Genomic DNA, 27,772 nt, shown 5'->3' on the forward strand with positions numbered 1-27,772 from the left:
AATAGGGGGAAAATAGCTTTTCCTGTGTCTGCTTTTTCTTAATTACCCTCAGCTCAAAACAATCAATGTGCCAAAGTAGCATATTTTGGGGTGGCATATTTCTGTTCCCCTTTAGCTTTTTCATATATCTAAGATCTTCCAGATTATTAAACCATATTTTTAAATCCATATTCTTTTTAAAGATGTTCTTCAATCACCATGTCCTGTCTTCCCTGTCCTGACTTGAGCCAATAGCTTTCTAGGACTCTTTTTAATATCTAACAACTTAAAATTTATTTTCATTTCTTTCTTCAGGCAGTTCTTCTGTTCTGTTGAATTCTTCTTCCTTTTGCTGCATTACATCCCCCAGTCAGTCGTTAAATATCTTATTGTACCTTCATTCGCAAATAAGAGTTTGGCTGCATATAAATTTAGGTTCAAAATAATTTTCCTTGAGAACTTTGAAGTTTTCCTTCTCTGTCTTTTAGCATCAATGTTACTAATGAAAAGAGTGATGACAATCTTATGTGCTTTTTTTGGGTAGGTATCCTGTTGATTCACTCTGTAAGCCTTACACTAGGATTTTTTTATTTTATTTTTAATATTTTGAGACAGGGTCTCGATACATTGGCTAGGCTGGTCTCAAATTTCTTACCTTAAGATATCCTCCCACCTCGCTCCCAAAGTGCTGGGATTACAGGTGTGAGCCACTGCACTCAGCCTACACTAGGAATTTAAAATTTTCCACTGAGTATTTCTTGAAACATGGCATTTTCCATCTAAAAAGAGTTTCTCTAGTTCAGATAAATTTTATTTTTCTTTTTTTTTTTTTTTTTTTTTTTTGAGACGGAGTCTCGCTCTGTCACCCAGGCTGGAGTGCAGTGGCCGGATCTCAGCTCACTGCAAGCTCCGCCTCCCGGGTTCACGCCATTCTCCGGCCTCAGCCTCCCGAGTAGCTGGGACTACAGGCGCCCGCCACCTCGCCCGGCTAGTTTTTTTTTTTTGTATTTCTTAATAGAGACGGGGTTTCACCGTGTTAGCCAGGATGGTCTCGATCTCCTGACCTCGTGATCCGCCCGTCTCGGCCTCCCAAAGTGCTGGGATTACAGGCTTGAGCCACCGCGCCCGGCCAAATTTTATTTTTCTATTTATTTGGTTATTTTCCCCCGTTTGTCTTCTTTTTTTTCAATACCTTTTGGGGAACAGGTGGTATTTGGTTACATGGATACGGACTTAGTGCTGATTTCTGATATTTTGGTGCATCCAGCACCTGAGCAGTGTACACTGTACCCAATGTCTTTCATCCCTCACGCCCCTCCCACCCTGCCCGTTGGGAAACTCAGAGTCCATTATATCATTCTTATGCCTTAGCTTAGCTACCACTTATAAGTGAGAACATAGGATGTTTGGTTTTCCATTCCTGAGTCACTTCTCTTAGAGTAATGGTCTCCAACTCCATCCAGGTTGCTGTGAATGCTGTTATTCCATTCCTTTTTACGACTGAGTAGTATTCCATGGTGTATATGTATGTATACATATAAAATATGTATACACACACACACACACACACACATACATACCACATTTTCTTTATCCACTTGTTGGTTGATGGGCATTTAGGCTGGTTCCATATTTTTGCCGTTGTTTTTACATTTTGAACTAGTTACATATTAATAGCTCTCTAAAACTATCCTGCATCTCGCCAACTCTCTCAGATTTTTCCTTTTCTGTCATTCTCTACATCCTGAGCTATTTTCTCAACTTTATCTTCCAGACTACTAATTTGTTTTCAGCCCTATTGATGATTCCATTCTATAAATTTTTAAAATTTGTTTGGAGAATCAATTGTTTAATTTCTCAAGACCCCTTTCATGTTGTTTGCTTGCTCCTTTTTCATAGAAGCCTGTTCTTATTTATAAATGCGCTATCCCCTCACATCTTTCTGAGGGGACTCATTCAACTTTTTAGTGTCTCTGAAAAAATTGATAATTCTTGGTTGCTTGGTACATGTTTTGTTGTTGGGTATTTTTGGTTTTGTTTTGTTTTGTTTTGTTCTGAGACAGAATCTCGCTCTATTTCCCAGGCTGGAGGGCAGTGGTGCAATCTCCACTCACTGCTGCCTCCGCCTCGCGGGTTCAAGCAATTCTTCTACCTCAGCCTCCCAAGTAGCTGGGATTACAGGCGTGTGCCACCACGTTTGGCTAATTTTTTATATTTTTAGTAGAGATGGGGTTTCACCGTGTTGGCCAGATTGGTCTTGAACTCCTGACCTCAGGTGATCCACCCACCTCTGTCTCCCAAACTGCTGGGATTACAGGCATGAGCCACTGGGCCTGGCCAGTAATTTTTTAATAAAAATTATATTGTTGGCTGGGCTCAGTGGCTCATGCCTGTAATCCCAACACTTTGGGAGGCCAAGGCAGGTGGATCATTTGAGGTCAGGAGTTTGAGATCAGCCTGGCCAACATGGTGAAACCCTGTCTCTACTAAAAATACAATAATTAGCCAGGTGTGGTGGCGGGTGCCTGTAATCCCAGATATTCAGGAGGCTGAGCTCAAGAATGGCTTTAACCCAGGAGATGGAGGTTGCAGTGAGCCGAGATCGTGCCACTGCACTCCAGCCTGGGTGACAGAGAGAGAGTCTGACTCAAAGAAAAACAACGACAAAAAAAAAAAAAAAAAAAAAAAATTATATTGTTGATTGGCATGGGTAATTAACAAAGTTATTTTCTGAAATTTGGAAAAACAGTTTACTCATAAGACCCATTGCTGAATGAGGGACTAAATCCCCATTTTCTGAAGCAAAGAAGCTTCCTTTTAAGAAGTGTGGAGAGTTCATCTTGCATCCTCATTAACTACCAGTGAGGAGGACTTTGCCTTGGGTGGTGACATTTTGCAGTGCATGTCACTCTGAGACGGGGCTACCTCTCCCTTCCTCCTCCCCAGTGTTGCATGGAAGGTCCTGAGCTATCTCAGGCTTTGTGCCTGGAGCCCCATTAGAGGCATTCGTGGGAAGTTCTTCTACTCTAGTATCTCCAGCAGGGAGCAAATGTAGCCAGCTTCTCCCGAAACCTAGGAAGAGGAGAGGAGGCACTAATCTAGTGCCTAATTAGTCTTCTAATCAGTGTTTTCTAATTCCTCGACACTCCAAGTGCAATCTCAGGTCCCACCACAGAACTACTGAATCCAACTCTGTACAGAATCCCTGGTGATTCAGGAGCACTTCCAAGTCTAAGAAGCACTGCTCCTCAGCTGCTGTCCATTCCTGAGCCTCAAGCTTAGGACCTCTGGGCTCTGCCAGGAGGAGTCTCTCCCACCTTTTCTCAATTTCTCCTCTCAGCCTGTTCCTGGCTGTCCCTTCAATATGATCTACTTTCCTTTTTTGGTATATAAATAACTCTGACTTATGAAATAATATAGTGAGCACTTATATGCCCATCAACTGGCTTAAAAATGAAACCCTTGTGGACACCCTCACCCCAATTCTGTCTTTCGTCAATTCTGAGCACAGTACAGCAGGGGTGTGGAAGCCCCAAGCCAGGACACACCAGTCCCGTGGGACTCTGCTGCAGTGTAGGCACAGAATGGAGTGGTGCCTCCGCTGCTGTGGGGACGTGAGACTGCATGGATGGCCTGGGAGGAGTTCAGTCTCAGATCTGTAGGGGCTGGAACAAAACTAGGGAAGTTCTAGCTCGACTGCTAAGACTCAGACAGTGTTATCACAACTGACAGATGGAATAGTGCTGGTTGGAGGAAAAGCATTTGCTCAAATAGGCATTAATGAGGCTGCCTTGTGAGCTCAGGAGGAGTTTGAGAGATCCAAAAGACCCAGAAGTAGGGAAATGGCCTCCAGGATGTCTGCCAGCCGGAAGCAGGCCCCTCCGCAGGCAGGACCCAGGGCCAAGACAGGAACCAACAAGAGCAGGGCTGACTCTGAGCCCTGGAGAGAACAGTCTCCTGGACCAAGACAAGCCGGTGGAAGGTGGCTGTGCAGGCACAGGGAGCAAGGAGTCAGTTGCTAGAATTTGGAATCAAGATATGGTTTGGGTCTCAGGAATAAGGATGAGCTTCGGCCAGCCCATTTACAAGAGTGAAGATGCAGATTCCTAGAGACTGGAGTTGCTGAAATTCCTCCTGCTGATGTTCAAATTGGTTCTTCACTAAAGTGATTAAGGTCAAGGGGACTCAACTGAGGAAGAGAAGAGGCGAGGAAAGGAAAAGGGAAGGTAGAATCTAGAGCCAGGTATCATCCAACACCATCACTTGATCTGAAAGGGGCTGGCTTTTATTTCTCAGCATTTGCAAGTAAGCCAATATATCTGAAATCCTAAGCAAAATTATAAAGCGTGGTCTTCCCCTCTCATCACCCTCAACCACACACACACAAACCATGGAAGAAATACCCCAGAGCACCAGGAAGACTTTGTTCCCTTCCCAGAACTTGCTTTGAGCACCTTCTGTATGCCAGGCACTATGCTATGAATTGAGACTCTTCAGAGTGCAGTTCCAGCAGCCTTGGCCTTCGACACTCCTGTCCAGTTACGGAGACAGACATGCAAACAGATCACTCCCATCGGTGTAGGAAGGCCCATGCTGGAGGTGTTCCTGAGTAGCACGACTACTGAGCAAGGGCCTTAAAGTGGAGCTGGGTAGGAGAGAGGATAGGGGAGGCAAAACAAGAAGGAAACTTGGAGGGGAGATGCAACACCATGTGTGCCAGGAACCACAGGTACTTCACTGCTTCCTGAGCACCAGCTAAGGCAAGTGGAAGCGGGTGAGAGAACCCAGAGAAACCCAGGGTTCAAACCGTACCTCTACCCATACCATGTGTGTGACCTTGGTTATGTTGCTCGACCTCTATAAACCTCAGTTTTCTCCTGTGATCATTTGGGGATCCAAAAAAGAAAAAAGCATTTGAAATCTTTATTACTTAGTAAAACGTCCATATTCCTAAGAGGATGGGGATAAGGAGGAATGCATTCAAAAATAAGATACATGCCATACTGGTTACTAAAATTGTTTAACATTTATTGCTTCTTTTGGAGTTAGTAAGTTGTAAGCCTCGCTAGATGCACACACTAAGAAATGGAATTGATTGGACTTGACCATAGGAATAGATCAAACTATGTCCTCTTCTTGTTCCAAGTTTCCTCCAAAAGTGGTAGTTATTTTGTTTTTCTTCATCCTTGTAGAGATACATTTAGTAGAGCTTACCACATAAGCTTCCCCTAACAAATTCCGAAGACATCCACTGCCTCCTTATGTAATGAGGTACAATCAAAGATCAATTAGCCATGCTAGTGGTTAATAGACAAGGAGAACATCTCCAAAGATGGCAAATTATGGCCCTTTGTTTCTTTTGGGGTTTGTAGCATTTTTTTTTAAAGACAAGGTCTTACTCTGTCCCACAGGCTGAAATGCAGTGGCATGATCATGGCTCACTGCAGCCTCAACAGCCCGGGCTCAAGTGATCCTCCCACCTCAGACTCCCAAGTAGCTGGGGCTATAGGCAGAGGGCACAACACCCAGCTAATTTTTAAATTTTTGGTAAAGACAGGATTTCACCATGTTGCCTAGGCTAATCTCGAACTCCTGAACTCAAGTGATCCGCCGCCTTGGCCTCCCAAAGTGCTGGAATTATAGGCAGGAGGCACTGTGCCTGATTGTAGATTTTTTTAAAATTTACCATATACTTGCAAATGAAATAATCTGATTGTCTGGAGATTCCGAAGAGTTCAATGAAGATGATGAAAGAAACACTATAAAAACATAACCTGGGAGGAGCTTGACAACCGTTTGGCATCATTGTTCTGTCTTCCTACTTAGAAGTCTTTTCTTCTGAGTCCACATTGAAAATAGACAGTATCTCTTCACTAGTGGGTAAAATTACTAAGAACTGAGGATAAGCTAGAGATATCCTTCTGCCAAGTCAAGGCATAGCTGGAATTCATGCCGTGATTTTCATCCAACACGTTGAACAACTGATCCCAGCAGCCAGGCATCGGCCATAGTGGCTCCACCATTAGCAAAGATCAGTGTTTAACGGTGATGGTTTTGATCTCAGTGAAGAAGTCGTAAGAGTCCTTGGCTCCTTCTCTACCTATTCCAGAACTCTTCATCCCCCCGAAAGGAAGGTTCAGCTCCCTGATGAGCCAGCAGTTGGTCCAGACCAAGCCAGACTGCAGCTTCTTAGCCACCCGGTGGACACGTCCCACATTGCTGGACCACACAGTAGCTGCCAGCCCATACTTAACGTTGTTGGCTCTTTCAATCACCTCCTCTTCGCTATCAAAGGGGACGACACACGTCACTGGACCAAATATCTCTTCCGTCATGCAGCAGGATTCATCCTTAATGTCTGTTATCACCGTGGGAAGCATGAAGTAGCCTGCCTGGCTCCTGGCGGGGAGGTTCAACCTATCCACCCCCTCCCCGCACCAAATCTGGGCACCTTCAGCAAGAGCTCTCTTGACGTAACTTCTGACCTGCGTGGGTAAAAATCATAATTAGCAATGTCTTACCATGTGGCTTCACACAAATCAGCAGAAAAGTCAATGTTTTCTAATCGGCTCAGAAGGTCATTCCTAAGAAATCTAGGGTCAATTATCTTATCACTCAGCTGCTAAGCAGGAGGGCAGAGGTGCTCCAAGCATCATTTGGGCATTCACCTTTCATACATAAGTGAGGGAAGTAATTATTTAATGTCTAAGTGCCAGGAACTCAGATAAGTGTTTTTCATACAATCTCAGTTGATTGCCTCAAAACATTATTAGCTATTATTAATCTATTATTATCTTCTATTTGCTGATAGTATAATTGAGTGTGAAAAATATAAATGGTTCATAGAGCTAATAAACAGTAAAGTTAGAATTCACACTCATGTATATTCTGTAGCTAAATACACAAAGAATATTTTCTCCCTTTTTGGAAGCTATGTCCATTGCAGAAAATGGGAAGAAAAAGATGTGTAAGATTTAGTTAAAGGCCAGAATGCCCTTTAATAGATGAGCTTCCAGAACAAATCATTTCTAATTTCTAGTCTCATTACTGAATATACTCTGAAAATATACCTAGGTAATATATTTTAGCTAACTATAATGGGAAATAAATTATGTAGCAAGTTAACTCGTAATAATTATACATATAAATAAACATTGTTGAAGTCACAATTATATGTTTTTCTACCCCAAGGGGTATTATAAGCAAAAGAGAAGTGTAAAAGTAGCCCTAAAAATTAAAAATGTAGAACAGCAGTAAAGAAGCAAACCAAAGACAGGGTAAATTTCACGATAATGTTTTGGATTTTTACTTATCTATCGAGAATTCTGCCCCAGGATTACGTTAGAACTCCATTGTAGAACTGTATTCAGTGTAGAACTATATTCAGTGTAGAACTATATTCAGTGTAGAACTATATGTATATTTTCCATGTAAAATAGAGGTAATATTATTCTATTATTAAATTTGCTCCAGGTTTGTAGAATTAATAAGCCATGAAGTTAAAGACTTTTTTGGAGACAGTGTCTCACTCTGTCACCCAGGCTGCAATGCAGTGGCACGACCATGGCTTGCTGTAGCCTTGAAGACTCCTGGACTGAAGAGATTCTCCCACCTCAGCCTCTCGAGTAGCTGAGACTATAGACACAAATCATCATGTCTAATTCATTTTGTTTAAATTCCTAAAGAGATGGGGTCTTGCTATGTTGCCCAGGCTGGTCTTCAACTCCTGGTCTCAGGTGATCCGCCCTAAGTGTTGGGATTACAGGAATGAACCACCACACCCAGCTCAAGACTTTTTTTAAAAAGTAGAACATTTGATACAGATTTATATTCCCTTCCATTAACCTCCACCCCCAACATCCATAGTGATCTCGAAGTTTTCCCAGAATATATGCTATTCTAGTTTGTGGGTAGAAACTAAAATAAGTTTGTACCTCTCTTGATCCCTACTCTCTTTCTTTTTTTGAAACTAACTCATCCACATTAATTAAAAGGCTCCAAAGGTGAGTGTCCTGTGTGAACAGGGGAATTGAGGTGCAGCTGTCCGGAGGCCCTGCTGGGATGCAGTGGCTGGACTTCATCAATGATTCAGCACAGCACAAGGAGTACCTGGCTTTAGACCATTATGTCTGAATGAGATCACATGATTTATCTCTCAGAAGCTCTTGGAATAATAAAAGATAAAGAGAAGTGTCAGTCTTCAAATTGTGAACTTATCAAAACATTTAATATCTAAGGTGACACACTAATTGAATTCATTTCCTAGAGAAAGTATGACTAGATGATATCTACCCTAGCAGCTTGGGAACAGAGATTTTCAATAAATTCTGGGGGGGGTGGGGGGGTGGAGAACAAAACCATGACTAGTAATATGCTATAAATGTAAGAAATTATTATAAAATTTTTTCTTCAGGAGAGAGAATAGTTAGTACTCAGTAGCTTTAGACATAAAATCAGAGCACAGGGGTTAGAAGAGTAACCCCGAGAGCCAAGCTGTATTCAAACCCCAGTTCACCCGTTTACTAGCTGAGGGCTTTTAGATGTCCTATGCCTCAGTTTCCTTATCTGAAACATAGAATTACCACAGTCACTAATTCATAGGGCTCTTGAGAGAATTAAATAAAATAATATATACAAAAGATTTAGCATAATGCCTGGTACATAGTAAGCCTTTTTGACTGTCAGCCTCTGTTGTTATTGATGATGTTGGTGGTGACAATGAAATGACTGACCCGACACTTATTAGCAGAGAGACCTCAGAGACACCCCTCATTCTGTAGGTCAGGTTTTTTATCTGATAAAAGGGGACAGGAAACTGCAACAGTGGGCCTTGGTTAGGTCTGAATCTTGGCCCTAGCAGGGGATACACCCGTCAGCTTTTTCTGTGCTGCCTCCAGTCTCATTGTAAACCCTGCAGAATTATCCCTGTATAGTTGCCTGCATCTTTAGGCAGACAGGTACACAGCCAGATCCTCCAGAGTGTCAAGTAGGGAAGGATTCAGGAGGTAGAAAGAAAAACAAAAAGCAACCCTGCGAAAAGGCAAATGGAGCCTTATCTTCAATCCACAAGGATAGAATTCCCTGCAGGTTACTAAGCATTCCATGGAGTCACTGGGACCCTGGGAAATCATACCTCCATTTAGGAGCATGTTCTATCTCCATAAGTCCTTGAGCCCTCAGCCATTACAAAACAACTTGTACATATTCTAATTGGATTCTTTTGCCAATGGCATTGCCACCTATTGCAGCAATCACGCAGAGGTAGGACGGACACGAAAACTCCAGACTCCACATGGCCAATTTGATTTGGAGAAGACAAAAACACACCGTAGGGGCAGAGAGGGCTGGCATGCCGATGGCAGCCCGGTCTTCTTGGGCACTCAGCCCCAAAGCTTTCTGGGGTAACACGAGGAAAGATGACCATCAGCAGAGGGCAGCCGCTGCCTCCTCCAGCAAAGATGGTTTGGCACACAGAACTTAAGAGTCACAATCTGAAGAGACCATACTTAACATTTCTCTAGGTGTTTCTATTAGCTGTCTCCCAAAAGGCAGAGACAGCAGGGCTTTCTCACGAGAACTCAGCTGAAAGCCTCATGAGGAGCCCAGCTGGTGGGAGGCTCACTCAGTGTAAAGCCATATCTCATTTCATCTGTGCACACACTCAGAGTGAAGCAGTGAGGATGGCAGATGCCCAGTGATCCTCTAAGCCACAGGAAGATGGGGTCAGCAGGCTGTTTCTCAGCAGAAGGTAGATCCTCCTGAGGCTTTATACAGAGGAGGCATTGCGGGCAGAGCTGAGAGGAGTCCTACTCTATGTGGGAGGGATCGAACAGAGAGGATGACAAAACAAGGCAAGCTACATAGATACCAGCAGTTTTAGATGTGCTGTGGTTATGGAAATACTATCCTTATTGTTTTTCTCTTAAAAAACTTGGCTGCTGATAAGTACCATTTTCAAGTTTTCAACAGTGAATAAGTTTCTTTTTTTTTTTTTTTTCCTTTTTTTTGAGACAGAGTCTCACTCTTGTCACCCAGGCTGGAATGCAATAGTGCGATCTTGGCTCACTGCAACCTCTGCCTCCTGGGTTCAAGAGATTCTCCTGCCTCAGCCTCCCAAGTAGCTGGGGCTACAGGTGTGAGCCACCATGCCCAGCTAATTTTTGTATTTTTAGTAGAAACGGGGTTTCACCATGTTGGCCAGGCTGGTCTCAAACTCCTAACCTCAAGTGTTCTGCCCTCCTTGGCCTCCCAAAGTGCTGCGATTACAGGCATGAGCCACTGTGCCCGATCTAACAGTGAATAACTTTTTAACCATGTCCAAAATCTTTCCCCTTTGAAGCAGTGGAATTTTGGAGCTTTCTGAGATGAGTACAAACTATTTAGCTATACTTAGTTTTAATAAGAATAGTTGCTGAAAAATTATTTTCTATAAGGATCAAGCAGAAAATCAAAAGTAGTTGATTGAAAAGTCTTCAGTTGAGTATATAGTAACATGCTGGTTTCTTAGCATGAACAGATGTACCTTAGGACTGTAAGATGCCAACAACGGGAAAAACTGGGTGAGTGGATATAAAAATTCTCTGCCTTATCTTTGAAACATTCTATAAATCTTAAATTATTACAAAGTAGAAGGATTATTTTATTTTTTGAGACAGCATCTCACTGTCGCCCAGGCTGGAATTCAGTGGCGTGATTTCAGCTCACTGCAACCTTGACCTCCTGGGGTTCAGGTGATCCTCCTGCCTCAGCCTCCTGAGTAGCTGGGACTACAGGCATGCACTACCACGCCTGGCTAAATTTTTTTGTATAATTTTTAGAGACAGGGTTTTACCATGTTGCCCAGGCTGCTCCTGGGCTCAAGTGATCTTCCTGCCTTGGCGTCCCAAAGTGCTAGGATTACAGGCATGAGTCACCATGCCCAACGAAGATTTATTTTAAAAAAAAGAAAAAGAAAAAGAAAAGAAAAGAAAAACTGACTGAGAGAGAAAGTGTTCAATGGTAAAAATATCTAGGGGCTTTCAAAAGTTTTGTTTAAAAGATAAATATGAGTTTATGGCCTTATATTTTAATGTGGTCAGAAAAAAATTGGTAACTGCTAAGATTCATCATTTCCAAAGTGATGCATGGCACCTAAGTATACTAAATTGAAATGATATTAAGATAATACAACTAACATGTGAAACAGATGCTTGATTTTCAGGCATAATTTGGTTCAATAGAAGATGGCATTTCCGGACTTAGATACGTCCAAGAGAAGCTGGCACCATGTCTAGGGCTTTGCCAATATTTCAAGTTTTAAAAATATTGAATAAAATAAGTGGTTTAGATCTATTAGAAATCTTGGTTTTTGTCCACAGCTTCTGCAGCTGTGATGCTAGAAATAATGAGGAATGAGAAATGAGGAATAGTGGCCTTCCCATTTCTCCTTCCTTTAGGGGAAGATGGGGTTGGTAAAAACACGGTGTATAAGATGGGGTGATGGAAGCACTACGTTAAGGCAAATTTATTATTAGGGAGGTGCAAGGGATGAAAATTAGTTGTAAAAATATTAGGAGCTCCAACACGAGAATCTTCTTCCTGGGAGTCATTGTGGTCAAGCCCAGCAAAGTATTCTAGGTCCCCTGATTCCCTGCATGCACAGCTTGGAGCTGGCCAGAACAAGGTGAGCCCTAGGGAAACCAAGCTCTCCCTGCATGTCTTAGTCTGGATTCAGATAAGAACTTGCTTGACAAAATCCAAATAGAGAGCTGGGCTGAGGCAGGAGGGCCGGCCAGAGAGCGACACATTTTCAGAAACTCAGAGTAGGGTGTCCCTCCCACATGTATGCCTGTGCTTCTGGGACATGAACTTGCAAACTGAGTCCTCTGCTACCATCTGCCACGGACAGAGTCCTCACACATATTTGCCTGATAACAAAAACTATCACAAGAGACTCTACCAAAACCACAACCTTGCACAAAGGCCACCGCAACCTTGCCCCAAAAATTGTCCGTTCAGCCTTGGACTGGTACTCCCATTTAATAATAAATCACCCTTATTATTGATCCTCGTAGCCAACGATAATTGTTTCAAAACAACATTCTGTCACCTTCCTCATTTGCCCTTTAAAAACCCTCGTCTTCCTTTGCCTCCCTGGCTATGCCCAGAATCCATCACAACACGCATATCCCAGTTCATAATCTTCTGGCATTAATTCCCAAAGAAAGTCGCTTTTATTTTCTCTAGAGAGTCCTTCTCTATGTTGTTATTTTAGGTTGAAAGATTCTAACCACAAACCTACTGAAGAAAAGGTAATCTAGGTCTTCTCTGTGGAGTCACTCATAGACACAATGTTCAGGGTATATATTTCACTCTAGGGAAAAATATGGATATTTTATGCTGAAGTATTCTGACACCTAAACTTGCTAAATTCTGTGTTTATTTTATGGGTGATGAAAAGTAGGAATCACCAAAACACAAAGCTAAAGTTTAAGAATTTGGGAGGCATTCCAAATGTGAATGGTGTCTATAACTAAAATGTGTTATAATAGAAATATTTTGGTACCTTTTTAATAAGTTGATTCTTGAGAAACACAAGGACAGTGGAGAAATATGAAGCTGCAGAAATTTTTTCACTTGTATATTTGTAGTAATGCTATAGAAATCTGAAATTATTTTTGATAATAATCTAGATGTAATTTTTATATTCCTAAATTGGCATTTAAAAAGTTAGATTTGTATACTCTTGAGGTATTAAAGATCCATATTTAACCAAATGTTTTCAGAAAACTAGAGTTAGATACCAAAACTACTTGTGACCTAAACTGGAATCACCAATACTTGTACCAATGGTGAGCAGTTAAAGAGGAATTTCAAGCCAAACCTCAAACGCATGTATGTGTCTATATAGCCCCTTTATCATTGCTATGATTTAGTGATCAGTGATACTAGAGGCTCCAGGCTCAGATGGTTCAAGCATTTTCTTGGAGAAAGGCTGGGTTCTAGTTTTTGTATTTATTTTGTTTTTCCTTTCAGAGTCTTGATGCTGAGTCATGCTGGCCAGAGATGGCCAGGACCTGTGCATTTTGGACCGAATTCCAGGTAGTTTAATCTAAGGATCAAAAAAAAAAAAAAATTTTCAAAGAAAATGGATACCTTAAATTTGGGGGATATACTGTAACTGGAACACATCATGTGGTGTTAATTCAGTCATTCGCCCAACAAATACTATGCACCTACTATGTTCCAGGAGCCTTCTAGAGTCTAAAGATACAGCAATGAATGAAATAGACCAAGAAGCTGACATTCTAGTCCAGAGAAGATAGTCAGTAAAGGGGTAAGACGTATATATTGCATGTCAGATGACAGTAAGAACCATGGAGAAAAATAAAGCTCCAAAGAAGCCAAAGTTTTACAAGGTACCACTGTGTATAGGGTAGGCAGGAAAGCCATCATTCAGGTGACATCTACTCTAAGAAGGGGAAGGAGAGAGCCATGCATACATCAGAAGGAAGAGCATTCCAGGCAGCATGAGCAACAAGAGCAACCTCCAAGAAGGAGGAGGGTGCCTGGTATTCCTCAGGAAGAACAGGGAGGCCAGTATGCAGGAGTGGAATGAGGAAAGGGAAGGGTCACAGAGGTAATGGGAAAGATTGTAGCCAGTTTCTTAGGTTATTCTAAAGACTTAGGCATTGACTGTGAGTAACATGGGGTATGACCATACACAGCATGACACATCATCACCGGTGATGAAATTACTACGATATTAGAGCAAGGTTTAAAAGGTAATTTCGCTACATTAGAAATGTCAGCATGGACTCAGGAGCCTTCTGTTGTTGCTGTTGTCGCTGTTGCGGTTTGAGACAGGGTCTCATTCTGTGGCCCAGACTGGAGGGCAGTAGCGGAATCTGCAGCCTCCACTTTCCAGGCTCAAGTGATTCTCCTGCCTCTGCCTCCCAAATAGCTGGGATTATAGGTGTGCACCACCACTGCCTGGCTAATTTTTGTGTTTTTCGTAGAGACGGGGTTTCACCATGTTGGTCAGGCTGGTCTTGAACTCCTCACCTCAAATGATCCACCCGCCTCAGCCTTCCAAACTGCTGGGATTACAGGTATAAGCCAATGCACCCAGCCAGGACCCTTCTTTAAAAAGGCAGTGTGGCCAGGCGTAGTGGCTCACACCTTTAATCCCAGCACTTTGGGAGGCCAAGGTGGGCAGATCACCTGAAGTCAGGAGATCAAGATCAGCCTGGCCAACATGGTGAAACCCTGTCTCAACTAAAAATACAAATATTAGCTGGGCGTGGTGGCACACACCTGGAGTCCCAGCTACTTGGGAGGCTGAGGCAGGAGAATTGTTTGAACCCAGGAGGTGGAGGTTGCAGTGAGCCAAGATCGTGCCATTGCACTCCAGCCTAGGTGACAGAGTGAGACTCCATCTCAAAACAATAAATAAACAAAAATAAAAAATAAAAAAAGGGCAGTGTGTGTGAAGCATCACAAGGTTTTAAGCCACCTCTTCTTGACCTCTTCTTGGATGTCATTAAGCTACTTGTTATGTCATAGGAAATCCCCTAATGGTCACCCTTAAGCTCAAACGCTGGCCTTGATCACCATTCTCCACTGAAAGGAACCAAGGCTCAGTAGAGAGAGGTCTTGTTGTCCATGTGTAGCAGAGCAATTGAGACCACCTGAGGCCTCCTGTTGTCACAGGACAGAGATGCCTACAGGTGGGCCTCCGGTGGGCTCAGAAGGACAAGAAAGCAGGTTAAAGAGGGGGCTCCTGGAGTGGTTTTAAAGGTGAGGGCATGTGGCCTATTTAGTGTTGCATTTCATAAACACACAGAATCTGCAATCTATGCCAATTACTAGAACTCATTAGTGTCTTAAGTCATCACAATATTAAATATTTAATTCTCCAATAGTGGCTCATTTCAGCTTAGTACATGTTAAAAAAATAATAATAAGAAGAAACCTCCTGTGGCCAAGGAGGAACATACTGGGCATCAAAAATATTGTATGAAAGTCCACAGGAATTACAACATATTGAAGACAAATTATTTAGAGTGTCACAGAGAAAAGCCATAGCTACCAATATGAGTCAAAGCGTGGCATCGATTTCTCTCTCTTACACACACACAGAGAGAGAGAGAGAGACAGAGAGAGAGAGATCATTCAACTGATACAAAAAGTTGCTACTTCTATTTGTTTCCCTAATATATATTCTCTCACTGGGTAACTAAAATAGTTATTATGGTAGCGACTAAAATAGAAAAAAATAGTGTATCTGTTGAGTTGATACAGAAAGAACTTTGAAATTCTGAGTGAGTGAATTGCACAGGAACCTCACCCTGCAGTATTGCCTGAACCTGCTGAAAGGTACTCTAGGAGGTTAACTTTTGTTCCACCCCTTCCTGTTTCCCAGGAAGCGATCGGGGGCATACTAACATTGTTTTTCACCAGTCATTTGCAGGTGTGGGCAGGCAGGCAGGGAGCCCTAGTGTCCAAAAGAGCCAGAATGAGAGAGAACAGGGGAGTCTCTTGCACCTGGAAAATCTTCACTCCGTGCAGGACCATCAACAGCTATTGGTCTCACTGGACATTCGGCGGACCATTGTCTATGTACCCACAATCCTGTAGGTAAATTTAGCTGGAGAAAAAGACGCCATGCTGGTCAGCCTCACTTTCAGTAAATGACTACACGCCTCAAGTGAGCCCTTTGAGCTGCTCTGCTAATAACTGGGTCATTTTCCAGTTCTGTTCTCATGACCTACTGCGAGATGATTTCATACCCTCTCCTTCCTCCTGAAACCTTCCACACCTTTTCCCCTCCTCACCCTGATGCCTATTTCACTGAGAAAACAGAAGAAATAAGGACAGGCCTTCAAGCTACTTCATCTTTCCATCTGCAAGCAACTGTGTTGCAGTGTCCTGAAAGTCAAAGTTAAATATAGTCAATGTGGGAGTGCACTGTGCAGTGTCAGGGATTTCTACAAACTTACGTAAATGCTCTGTCTCTCATTGGCTGGCTGATGGGGACAAGTTTCCCTCAGTGGCCCTGAGTTGAAAGCAGAGTCCTTCTGACTCCAAAATGTATGACTTATTTTGGGAGTCACATCTGGTTATAAATTAAAATAACCCTAAATTGCAGTCAAGGGCCAGATCTGCTTTTCTTAAAAAATGACCCTAAAGATCTGAGTTTCATCAATCACTCAGAGACTATCAGTGGTTTCTTCCAGATGGGCTACCCCGGTCCCCCACTGACTAAGGACGACACAATTTGGACTGTTTGTGTTGGCACTTCTGGCTATAAACCAGAGGCAGACCTCTTCCAAAGAGAATGCTTGCCTATGGAAATCACTGGCACTCTTCCACATCACCCTTATTAGCTGACCTTTCTGTTTTGAAATTTGGCTTCCCCTCTCTACTGGTGGTATCTCCACGCTGACTTCTCAAGTTCATTAATTTCATGTGGATGCACTTTCACCGGGACTGCATTTGCATATTCTTATCCACAGTGTCTAGACTCTGTGTGCAAAAATGGGGTAGTAACTAACAATATTTCAGAGTCTGATGTGTGCAATGCTCATACTGAGCTTCTCTTCAAATAAGAACTTATTCTGTAACTTACATGGCAGAAATTTACTCACTTTCTCCAAATGTGCTTTACTTATCAGAGCACCCATGCTGGCCAATGGATCAGAGGGAATGCCGACTTTCCACTTTCTGGTAGCTTCTACAAATCTCTTTAAAAATTCAGTGTAGATGCTCTTCTGGACAAAGATCCTGCTGGTACAGAGACAGATTTCGCCCTGCCAAGAATGAGAATAGGGACAAGGCTGGAGACACTGTCCTTCATGGATAGAGCACTCCGCACTTTTGAGTACCTGCCATGTATCAGGCGCTGGTCTAGGCAATGGGGTACAATGGTAAATAAGACAAAGTCCCCACCATGTGGAACACATAGTCTTGTGGGAAAGACAAACAAAAACACAAGTACAAAAACTCGATAAATAATATAACTTCAGGTTGTGATCAAAGCCATAAAAGAAAATTAAGCAGAGAATGGGAACGGAAACTGACGGCAGGGGCAGGGGCAGCGGTTTTACAGAAGGGAGTCATGGGGGGCATGTGCAAAGAGGGGGTATTCGCCTGGAATCTTGACTGATGTGAAGCCATGAGACGGGAGAAGATCTGGAGGTGGGGAATTCTTCAGAGTAAGTACAGAGGACCTGCAGCAGGAATGAGCTGGTGTGCATGAGGAAAAGCAGCTGGTGGGGCTGAGGCTGGAAGAGGAGGCAGGGACAGGAAGTGCATGGTAGGAGAGGAGGTCAGGAGGCTAGCAAGGCTCTATTGTGCAGTCTTGTAGTTTCATAAAGAGATTATGTTTTATTCTCAGTATCATGAAAAAATGAGGGAAGGTTTTAAGCATCAGAATGATACGATCAGATTTACATTTTAACATGCTCATTCTGGGAAAACAGGATGGAAGGAAACAAGTGTAGGAACAGAGCAGAGGAGTTAAGAGAATATTCCAGAAGTCCAGATGCGTGTAGGTAGCTGGGACCAGGGAGGCATCCATGGAGATGCAGAGAAGTGAAAAGGACCCACTGAGTTCAACAGGTTCTTCCAGGGGCCCGGGACCTCCGAAAAGTGATGAAGCTGGCACAGATGCACCGGAGAAGTGATGGGATTCAGGATATACCTTAAAGACAGAACCAACAGGACCTGTCGATGGAAAGAGAGGGCAAGAACAAGAGTAGGCCGCACAGGGATTGGGGGTGCTGTTCCCTGGAAGGGCAGACTTGAGGTGGTAAGAGGATTGGTATTGCAAGGAAGGGAGAGGGAGGGAAATGAGAGCTCTGCTTTGGACACGCTGGGTTTCAGATGCCTCACAAACATCAAATAGAGATGCTGAGTGTGCAGGGGAGGGGTTATAACAGATTTCTCAGTGAAAAATAACCCTATCATTTGAATATAGCATGTAACAGTTTACAAACCACATTCTAGACTTTCAAAGCATCATTTATGCATGACAAGTACATAAATGCATAAACATTTTCACCATGTTTGTGTTTGACTTCACAAAAATCCTAGGAAATAGAAGCCTCCTGATTGTCCTGGTATTTGTACAAAGATTCATTGTCCGGATTAAACCATTAATGTTTTGAAATAATATATTCTTTCTGCAACCAGGATTGCTGTTAGGATCATCTCCATATCTAGCTTGGGAAATGTCTAAACACTTGATACTTTCATTTGCACAAGTGCCCTGTGACATCAGGGAAGGAGAGCATGACCAAGAGGCTAGAGGGGTTCACCCAGTTCCCTGTTGCTCAGTGCCCAGAAAGCATCGGTAAGCATACCAAGATGCCCAGAAGAAAGACTTTGGAGAGAGTAAGAAAAGGATAGTATCATTCACTGAGTGCCTATCGTCAAGCCAGACACTGCGCAGGGTGCTTTCCTCATTATAAATAATTCCGTAGCCTGTTAGCTTTTCCAGTTTACAGTTAGGAAAAAATGTTTTGAATTAGTACATGTCCAAGGTCACACAGAGATGCTTCAAAAAAGCCAATTACATTCAATTAAGGAAGAAATATGCACGACATAGAATTCATTGCTCAGCTAAATCAAGCTGCTTTATTTATTTTGCCTAAAATCCATTTGTGACCTTGGATTAGCCAATGAGTTAGGTATATGTCTCTTTCCCCATTGACATTTTAAAACACTCCCAAAAGGAAGGTTATCTGGGCAAACTCAAATCCTTGCACAATTCTGGTAGGAGAGAAGCTTACGCTTCTTATCTCCATGCTCAGAATTTGTTTTTTTGTTTTGTTTTTGAGATGGAGTCTTGCTCTTGTCACCCAGGCTGGAGTGCAGAGGTGCAATCTTGGCTCACTGCAATCTCCGCCTCCTGGTTTTAAGAGATTCTCCTGCCTGAGCCTCCCAAGTAGCTGAGATTACAGGTGCCCACCGCTATGCCCAGCTAATTTTTGTATTTTTAGTAGAGACGGGGTTTTGCCATGTTGGCCAGGCTGGTCTCGAACTCCTGACCTCAGGTGATCCACCCACCTCGGCCTCCCAAAGTGCTGGGACTACAGGTGTGAGTCACCATGCCCAGCTCCTCAGAATTTGTTTAGTACAGAGTTTAGCTTTCTCTCATCTTAGTTTCTCAGTCCACAAAATTTGTCACTCTGTTGTTGTCTCTAAGCCATGAAAACACTTGGTTTAATTGTTCACTTGAAACTTGCTTAATGGTTAAATTAGTTGTATTGTAAAAGTACATTGTCTATTTATCCAGAAACTATCTTTCTAGCCACTTCAAGAGTTACAGTGAGAGAAATAATTACACTTATGATTATCATGAAGATAATAACTGAAAGTAACTTTTGTCACTCTATACTCATGAAAACCCTGTTAGAAGACATCATTATTGTTCACATGATTTTATCAGTGAAGCAATGCAGGTTCAAAAGTTTATGCAATATTCAATGTCACCTGAGTTAGCTCAATACACATATCTCTCATTTCACTGCTCTTTCCTTCTGTGAAGTTCTAAGTCTTTGGCCTATATCTTTATTCTCTGTTAAAATAAAAATATCCTTTGAAGAAAATCATCCAGTGTTTATGTACATCTGCTATATCCTAGGCAGTATTCTAAGCATTGACACTGAAAATACCACACAAAAGCAGGCACCGTTTCCATCTTCTTGCAACCTACTGTTTAGTTGATCTGGTCTAGTGTTCTTAACTCTTTGGAATGCCATAGCCTTAAAGAATCTGCCAAAAACTACAGAGCCCAGAGAAATATCTGTTATGTAATTTCAGAAGCTACAACGATGCCCTGAAGCTGATCCATGAATCCACGCCGAGAAATCTTCTCTAGTCAGTTTCAGGTATTTGGAACTCAGTGTATGAATGCATTTGGAATACTTTTGAAATGAGAGTAAGATTTACTGGGAATAGGACATTTGAACCACAAGCAAAGACAAGGTTTAAGAAAAGAATAAAAGACAAGACAGGGCAACTGTGTGAATAAAGAAATGGAGATGCTCGGAGCAGCAAAATCAATCATTCCACCCCCGGCTGGTGCCTGATAAAAGCTGTGCAACTGAAGAAGAGGAGTTTGCTGAACAGAAGCTGTGACTCCACAGGGCCACTAATTAATGTTCAAATTGAGCAGAGAGTTAAGGGAATCACACAATGTACTGGTCCTGCCTTCACGGAAATGGCACTGGATTGAGTTGCTTGCTCCAGGCATTGCACTGTGATGAACCAGATCCAGCTTGACAGGGCCATGGAGGGGAGGGAGAAGAACCCCAGGGGACATACCTGGTTGGCAAAGCTGGACCTGACGGTTGCCGGAATGCACTCATCCAGGTTGGCGTCCTCGAAGATGATGGCAGGATTCTTGCCCCCCAGCTCCAGGGAGAGCTTCTTGCAGTGTGGAGCGCTCAGCTGGGTGATCCGCTCGGCGGTGGGCTGGCTCCCGGTGAAGGAGATCAGGGGCACCTCTGGATGGGACACCAGGGCCTCACCCACCCTGGGCCCAGTTCCAAACACAATATTGACCACACCTGGTGGAACACCTGGATAGGAAACAATATCAGTTATAGTAATTCTCGGTATGTTGAAGAGTTCAAGTTACATGGAAATTCTCCTTGAAAGTCCAATCGCTTGAATGGGAGTGGGTGGGGATGGAGGAAGCACTTGGGTTTTACAACACTTGGAACTTTCATGACTGCCTCTGGTTTAATAGCAAAGCAAAACCCACAGAGTCACCTCAGCCCACAGTACACACCAGGTAGGATCCCACCGGATGCTTTGCCCTAGAGAGACGCAGGGTGGAACATATTTTAGGTGATTCGTTCCATAATACTGGCTAGGCCTTAGGGCTTGAGGATGCAGAGATAGTCTCAGGCAGGTCAAGCCCACTAGGGGAGCAGCCCCCTGCTCCATCTTGGTGTCCAGGAGTCACAATGCAGTGTGAAAATGTTAAGTAGAGAGGTGTATACACGCTGCAGAGGAGCAAAGAAGAAATCGACTATCTTGGCCCAGGGAAGAAGGGCGAGGCTCCCAGGGAGGGTGGGTTTTAGGTTGGAAGTCCTGTGCACCATGCTTATAAACAACATCACAACACTGTAGGGCCAACTTACAAGTACCACAAACAACCAAAAATGGGTGCCCCAATCTTTTCTATCACAAGACCCTGCTACCCTGTATATTTGTGCATTTATGCATGTGTTTTCTTTTTTATTATTTTATTTTATTTTTGAGATGGAGTCTGGCTCTATTGCCAAGGCTGGAGTGCAGTGGCGCCATCTTGGCTCACTGCAACCTCCGCCTCCCGGGTTCAAAAGATTCTCCTGCCCTCAGCCTTCTGAGTTGCTAGGATTACAGGCATGCACCACCATGCCTGGCTAAATTTTGTATCTTTAGTAGAGAGGGGATTTCATCATGTTGTCCAGGCTGGTCTCGAACTCCTGACCTCAAGTGATCTGCCCACCTCAGCCTCCCAAAGTACTAGGATTACAGGCATGAGCCACTGTACCCGGCCTATCCATGTGTTTTCTGGACTTACTTGTTCATTGCCTGCACACAACTAGAAGGTACACTAGCTAAGGGCAGAAACAGTATCTGTTCTTTGCTCTCCGTTGTATACTCTGTGCCACAGCCTAGTTTGGCATTGAGAAATAAAAATAAAATCCTAAGCTCCCCCAGTTCACTGAATAGACCCTCTCTTGGCCAAAGGGATACCAGAGAAACCTTAAAAACTGAATTCCCAGCCATTATAGGATGAGAGGTCAAACACGCCGTAGTATGACCCTTCCTTATTAATCTTTAACCAGAATTCTTTCCTGAGTGTAAGCAGAAGCCAGCTCTAAAAAACAAGAAATGAACAACCTATTCCTTTATCGCCTTTAGCTAAACATCTGAAACTGCAACCAAATTTTCCTCCCTCTTTGCAGTTTAGATGTGGCAGCTCACCAGTCTCACAACGCATCCCTTCCTAAAAACTGACCACCATCTCTGGACTGGTTTTGGCCGACTGCCAAGGGTATGTCATGAGGGTTTTCATGTCCTCTGCTTCACCTTTTGACGTCAGATGACCAAAAACTCCACCCTCGGAACATGCTAAGGCTGCCATCTTTTTGAGCACGTGATCCAGTGAAGACACATGAAGCTCACCTGTGCACGCACCTGTTTCTCCTTTCATAAATATTCATGACTCCTCCCATATCCTACTGAACATGAATATTCAACCACCCTGCTCAGGATAAATTTCTGTTCCCTTTACCCCTCCTCCAAGTACTTGTTCTCCACTTTGGGCAGAGGCTACGCTTCCCAGCCTGCAAGATGGCCAGTCTGCAGGCTGCAACGATTTATAAGAAATAAAACCCTCCTTTCCAAATGCATGAACCTTATGATTCTTCAGCTGATAGCACAGGGAACTCAGACCAGTAAATGCAAACATTAGATGGGGTGCTTACTGTGGGGTCACCACTGCTATCCGTGACTCACACCCTTCAGGCCTCACAACAACCTTAGGAGGTAGGTAGTTTTATTACACTTAGTTCACCAGGAAGAAATTTGAGGCAAAGTGAGATTGAATAACAAGCAGTAAGCAGCAAAGCCAGCAGGTTAATGACTTAAGTAAATGAATGAGTGAATGAATGCTTAGTGTACATTATTCAAATTAGAAATGATTCATGAATGAGGAAGTTTTAAAAAGAAAATCATCTCTATAATGTCCAAAAAGAAAGTCATCTGTATAATCCCGCTGTGTCTAGGCAGTTCTTAGGATTGGCCTAAGTGTTGCATCTCTGTACCCAACGTGCACATTTGTTGAAATCTAACTTAGGTCAGTCCCAGACTGTAGGTCACTGTCAGAGGAGTGGCTGGCACCATGTGAGAGCACCCCAGCTCTGGGTTGGGGCAAAGAAAAGTGTGGAAGGAGAGGCCCTCCCTTGGGATGAAACAAGGACAAGTTTCCCACAGTTTCCTGGGCGGGGCCCAGCATCTCCACCAGTGATGGGATGTGCGTGTGGGTGAATGGGGTGTGGGGCAGGAGGGGGTGGACTGTTAGACTTTATCAATCCTGAAGGCAAAAACTGAATGGAATCACTGCTAATGTTCACAGTAGTTTCTTGGTTTTTTTTTTTTTTTGAGACAGAGTGTCTCGCTCTGTCATCCAGGCTGGAGTGCAGTGTCGCCATCTCAGCTTACTGCAACCTCCACCTCCCAGGTTCAAGCGATTCCCCTGCCTCAGCCTCCTGAGTAGCTGGGACTACAGGCGTCTGCCACCCCCAGTTAATTGTTTTGTATTTTAGTGGAGACGGGGTTTCACCATTTTGGCCAGGATGGTCTTGATCTCCTGACCTCGTGATCCGCCCGCCTTGGCCTCCCAAAGTGCTGGGATTGCAGGCATGAGCCACCACGTCCGGCCCACAGTAGCATTTTAACCGAGGGTGAGAGAGAATGCAGAAGCACTGCATATTTATCCCCACAGTAAAATGAGCCCATGCCGCAGTGAATTGCCTTCCCCTCGATGGTATTAACATTTTGATCACATTCCCTTGGGCTTGGATGCTAATGTCGGCTGGCCATTATTTCCCAGTACCATTTTGACGTTTTATCCAGAAATTAATGGAATTTTTCTCAAGATGTCTGCCCTCTAACCCTGAAGAGATTCTGGTGATAAGAGAAGGAAAGCAGTTTAATTGACAAATAACAAGTTAGCAAAACTCAGGGGAGGTGGCTAACAGACAAGTTAGGAACAGACGAGAACAGACTAGAAGGAAACCCCTCAAATGCCGGGGCTTGGCAGGGTGGCAACAAGAAGAATTTTAGGCTTAAATAGAGCACACACACACACCCCCTCACACACACACATCCCCTGCCCCACACCCACACCCACACACACACGTTCCCTACCGGCCCCCCCCACACACACACACACACATCCCCCCCCCCACCACCCCACACAGCTAATGGGAAGAGCCAGGAAAATGAAGTCAATGGGCACTCCAGGAATTAGGGCAAATATTTGGTGCCCCCAAGAAACAATGACTATTCCAGGAGTCCCATAGAAGTATTCACTGTGTCCTTTTAAAAATTAGTTTATTTCAAAGGAAGGTTATCCGTCAAGTCTGTTTAAATGCCCAGGACTAGAGGAGCTGACTCTTTAAACATCCAGAATGAATTAGTTATTTTCGCTTTTCCCTCCCCACTAAAAGCTTCTCTTACATGATTCTAAAGCAGATGACACAGATGTGGTTCACATTCCTCCCAATCCCAGTGGAGAAACCGAGGGCTCAAGAGAGGAGCAAGGTGAAGATGACACGCTGTATTTGTCAGGGGAGGAAGTTTCAGCCCATGGAGGAAAGAGGAGAAGGGCTGTCTTAGTTTCATGGGCTTATTAGCCCACAAGAAATAAGATCAATGCTGTGCGGAGATGGAAACAGAAACTCTCATGCAGGCCAGATTCAGGACAGACTGGCTGGGAAAGATAACTCATCACTGATCCAGACGTGCTTGGTCTCAGGAGAGAGTGGTTAAGGGAACACGGTTCTGCGGCGCCACCCCTGCCTCCAAGTCCCAGTAGAGGGGAAGCCCCAGGCCTAGTCCACTCTGGGGAACCTGCAGTCACCAGGCAGGGAAGAAATATGTCGTGCCTTTGCAGACACCACAGACTTCATTTCACAAAGAATGGGATTAGACTGTGGGGTCTTTTGTAGAGGAGGAACATGGGAAGGGTCGGCACTTTGAAATTATATGCCCCACCCCACTCCCTCCACCTCGAAGCCTGGGATGTCCACAGATGACAACCCAGAGTCCTAGGCTGGAAGGCCTCATTCCTCCGGAGGACCTGGGATCCGAAGGCCCAGTGCCGTTCCCTAAACAGCCTCAGTTTTGAGCCATCATCTTCCTCGTGGACTAAAGAACTGGCTAGGGTTTACTGGAAGTTAATGTGTCTGTCTGTGCTTCTAAGAAAGGTGTTCTGAAGAGGGAGAGAGGGATGGGCTCTTACCCTCCGGGCATTCTGTGGATACAGGAGAGCCCAGCAGTGCCCCTCTATGAGCTGAAAGGCAGCAAGGAAAGACTCAGCTAGACAGACGGTGAGTCTGTCCCCACCACCCAGCACTCCTGCCCTGGCTGTGGGGTGACGTGGCCAAAAGACCTTACATTAAGGGGACTTCTCACAGGAGGGCTGCTGGGGTCTCCCGCCTGCTGCCTTGAAACAGTGCCAGCCTGTGCCTGTGCGGAGCTACACCCCAGAACAAAACCAGGAGCGCATCCTGAATGCGGCCAATAAACTATTACCAGAAAAAGAACAAGGAGCAAACGCGTGAACCTTGATATGCTAGGAAGAGGCCATATTGTATTAGCTTTCCAGGAGCGGTCCCAAAGGCAGGGAAAACTGAAGGATGTATATTTAGAGCTCTTAAAATTGGGTTACTTCTACTAGGTATTCTATAGCTAAGCACACTATAGGTGTACCTAGCAATATTCTTATTGTCATCAAGATTAACTTGTGATTCCAACTTAAGATTTTATTTTTTATTATTAGTATTTTATTTATTTATTTATTTATTTTTTGAGACAGAGTCTCGCTCTGTCGCCCAGGCTGGAGTGCAGTGGTGCAATCTCAGCTCACTACAAGCTCTGCCTCCCAGGTTCATGCCATTCTCCTGCCTCAGCCTCCCAAATAGCTGGTACTACAGGTGCTCGCCACCATGCCTGGATAATTTTTTGTATTTTTAGTAGAGACGAGGTTTTACCGTATCAGCCAGGATGGTCTCGATCTCCTGACCTCATGATCCACCTGCCTCAGCCTCCCAAAGTGCTGGGATTACAGGCGTGAGCCACCGCACCGAGCCCCAATTTAAGATTTTAATTGACTCTCTGGAGCAGGCTGGTGTCTTTGATTTGATGGGGCTGTTTAAGTCTGTGTCACTATTGTGCTGCCAGTGGCCCACCCTGGGGAGTGGAACTCACCTGCAGTAGCACCTTTCTGGCATTGAAGACAGGACGCAGGATGAGGGAACCCTGTGGGTGGAGGGGATTTCCCAGACAAGGATCAGAAGACAAAGCCCAAGGCGTAACTGGAATCAATTGTGCTGCTGAGTGGAAGATTTCTATAAACTATAGCTTTGCTCCAACTCTGTGCCTGCCCCGCAACCCCAACACCTAATTACCTGCTTTATCCAGGAGAGTGCACAACATCCACGCCGTCACTGAGGTCAGCTCACTGGGTTTGGCCACCACAGTGTTCCCTGCAGCAATCGCTGGAGCTATCTTCCAGGTCAGCAAGTAGAGTGGCAAATTCCACGGGCTGATTAGACCAGCTAAGGGATGAGAGCAGAAGCACTGCCTGTGACAGAGAGCACACCCCTCTGAGGCGGACTGGCCAAGTGGGGTTATTAACGCAAAACTCCTTCATGCTGCAGGAAACTTAGCTTACTCTTCTAACTTCTTCCCAAGCTTTGCTTATATGTAGCCACCTTCAGGGAAATGAGTCTAAAATATATTCCAAGCAACTGCACCTTTTTAAAATAGAGTAAAGTCAATATGATTTACCCATTTCTTGATGGTTCATGATTATGAACAACAGCAACACAAACTCCAGAGCTAAAGAGTTGTCACCTATCATATAGCCAAAGCAATATAAATCATTCTGTTACAAAGATACATGCACGTGTATGTTCATTGCAGCACTTTGCTATTCACAATAGCAATAGCAAAGACATGGAATCAACCCAAATGCTCATCAATAATAGACTGGATAAAGAATATGGAGTACATATACACCATGAAATACTATGCAGCCATAAAAAGGAACGAGATCATGTCCTTTGCAGGCACATGGATGAAGGTAGAAGCCATTATCCTTAGCAAACTAACACAGGAGCAGAAAACCAAACACCTGAATGTTTTCACTTATAAGTGAGAGCTGAACAATTAGAACACATGGACACAGGGAAAGGAACAACACACACCAGAGCCTGTCAGGGAAGGTCGGGGAAAGAGCATCAGGATAAAGAGCAAATGCATGCTGGGTTTAACACCTAGGTGATGGGTTGATAGGTGCGGCAAAGCACCATGGCACACATTTACCTATGTAACAAACCTGCACATCCTGCACATGTCCCCTGGAAGTTCAAAAAAATATAAAAAATAAAAAAACAGTTGTCACCTATCACTAAACAGTTCCAGAATGTGATGCATTTTGAGATGTATAGACTGAGCTTTACTTTTTCAAAAACGTCTCCTTCCTCATTATTTTAACTGTCCGGCTGTTATTTCTTCTAACACGTTTCTTTACCTTTATTTCAAATCTGTTGTGGGTTGAGACATAAAATCTCAAGCTTTCTATAATTATTCATAAAATAGGGGCCAATAGGTTCGGAGTATTCCTTGTGAGGGTCCTCCTATCAGTAAAGCCAATAACCTTTGGCACATAGACTGTGACATCCATTTTGGCTAAATATTTTTAAATAAAAATTCTCTCTAGATTATCACTTGTATCCTGATCAGAGAGATTTGCTGGATGAATAATGTAATCAGCAGCTAGAATGTGTCTCCATGCAATATTCTGAAACTACCCAGGTTTCCAACCACAAAACACACAAATATAAAAATCTACCTTCTGAAAGGAAATTGATTCACCTTATTTTATACTCTTCCCTCAAGCCTGTGCTATGAAAGTAAATGCATCTCTTAGATTATTACATTTCCCATTGAAAAATCCATTCTTTAGGGGATAAAAATATTTTTGCAGCAAAATGTATTAGCACATTTCTTAGGAGGAGGT

At 43.7% G+C, this 27,772-nt stretch overlaps 1 protein-coding gene across 8 annotated transcripts in view; it reads right to left on the reverse strand.

The window, feature by feature from the left end:
- Positions 1-4,983: 4,983 nt before the first annotated feature.
- Positions 4,984-27,772, reverse strand: part of ALDH8A1 (aldehyde dehydrogenase 8 family member A1) — a 33,825-nt gene continuing 11,036 nt past the window's right edge. For 2 of the 8 annotated variants that reach the window (XM_045391503.3, XM_005551896.4), the window contains 5 exons: positions 26,157-26,306; positions 25,957-26,007; positions 20,290-20,546; positions 16,608-16,769; positions 4,984-6,464 (listed from right to left, as the gene is read on the reverse strand). In XM_045391503.3, the coding sequence (XP_045247438.2) occupies positions 6,012-6,464; positions 16,608-16,769; positions 20,290-20,546; positions 25,957-26,007; positions 26,157-26,306 (1,073 nt within the window). In that variant the 3' untranslated portion in view covers positions 4,984-6,011. Of the gene's footprint in view, positions 6,465-15,504; positions 15,608-16,607; positions 16,770-20,289; positions 20,547-25,956; positions 26,008-26,156; positions 26,307-27,772 lie in introns of all 8 variants that reach the window. The other 6 variants (XM_074037069.1, XM_005551897.4, XM_074037070.1 and 3 more) reach the window with 5 other exon arrangements.

This window comes from Macaca fascicularis, chromosome 4 (genome assembly GCF_037993035.2).
Source record: "Macaca fascicularis isolate 582-1 chromosome 4, T2T-MFA8v1.1".
NCBI lineage: Eukaryota > Metazoa > Chordata > Mammalia > Primates > Cercopithecidae > Macaca > Macaca fascicularis.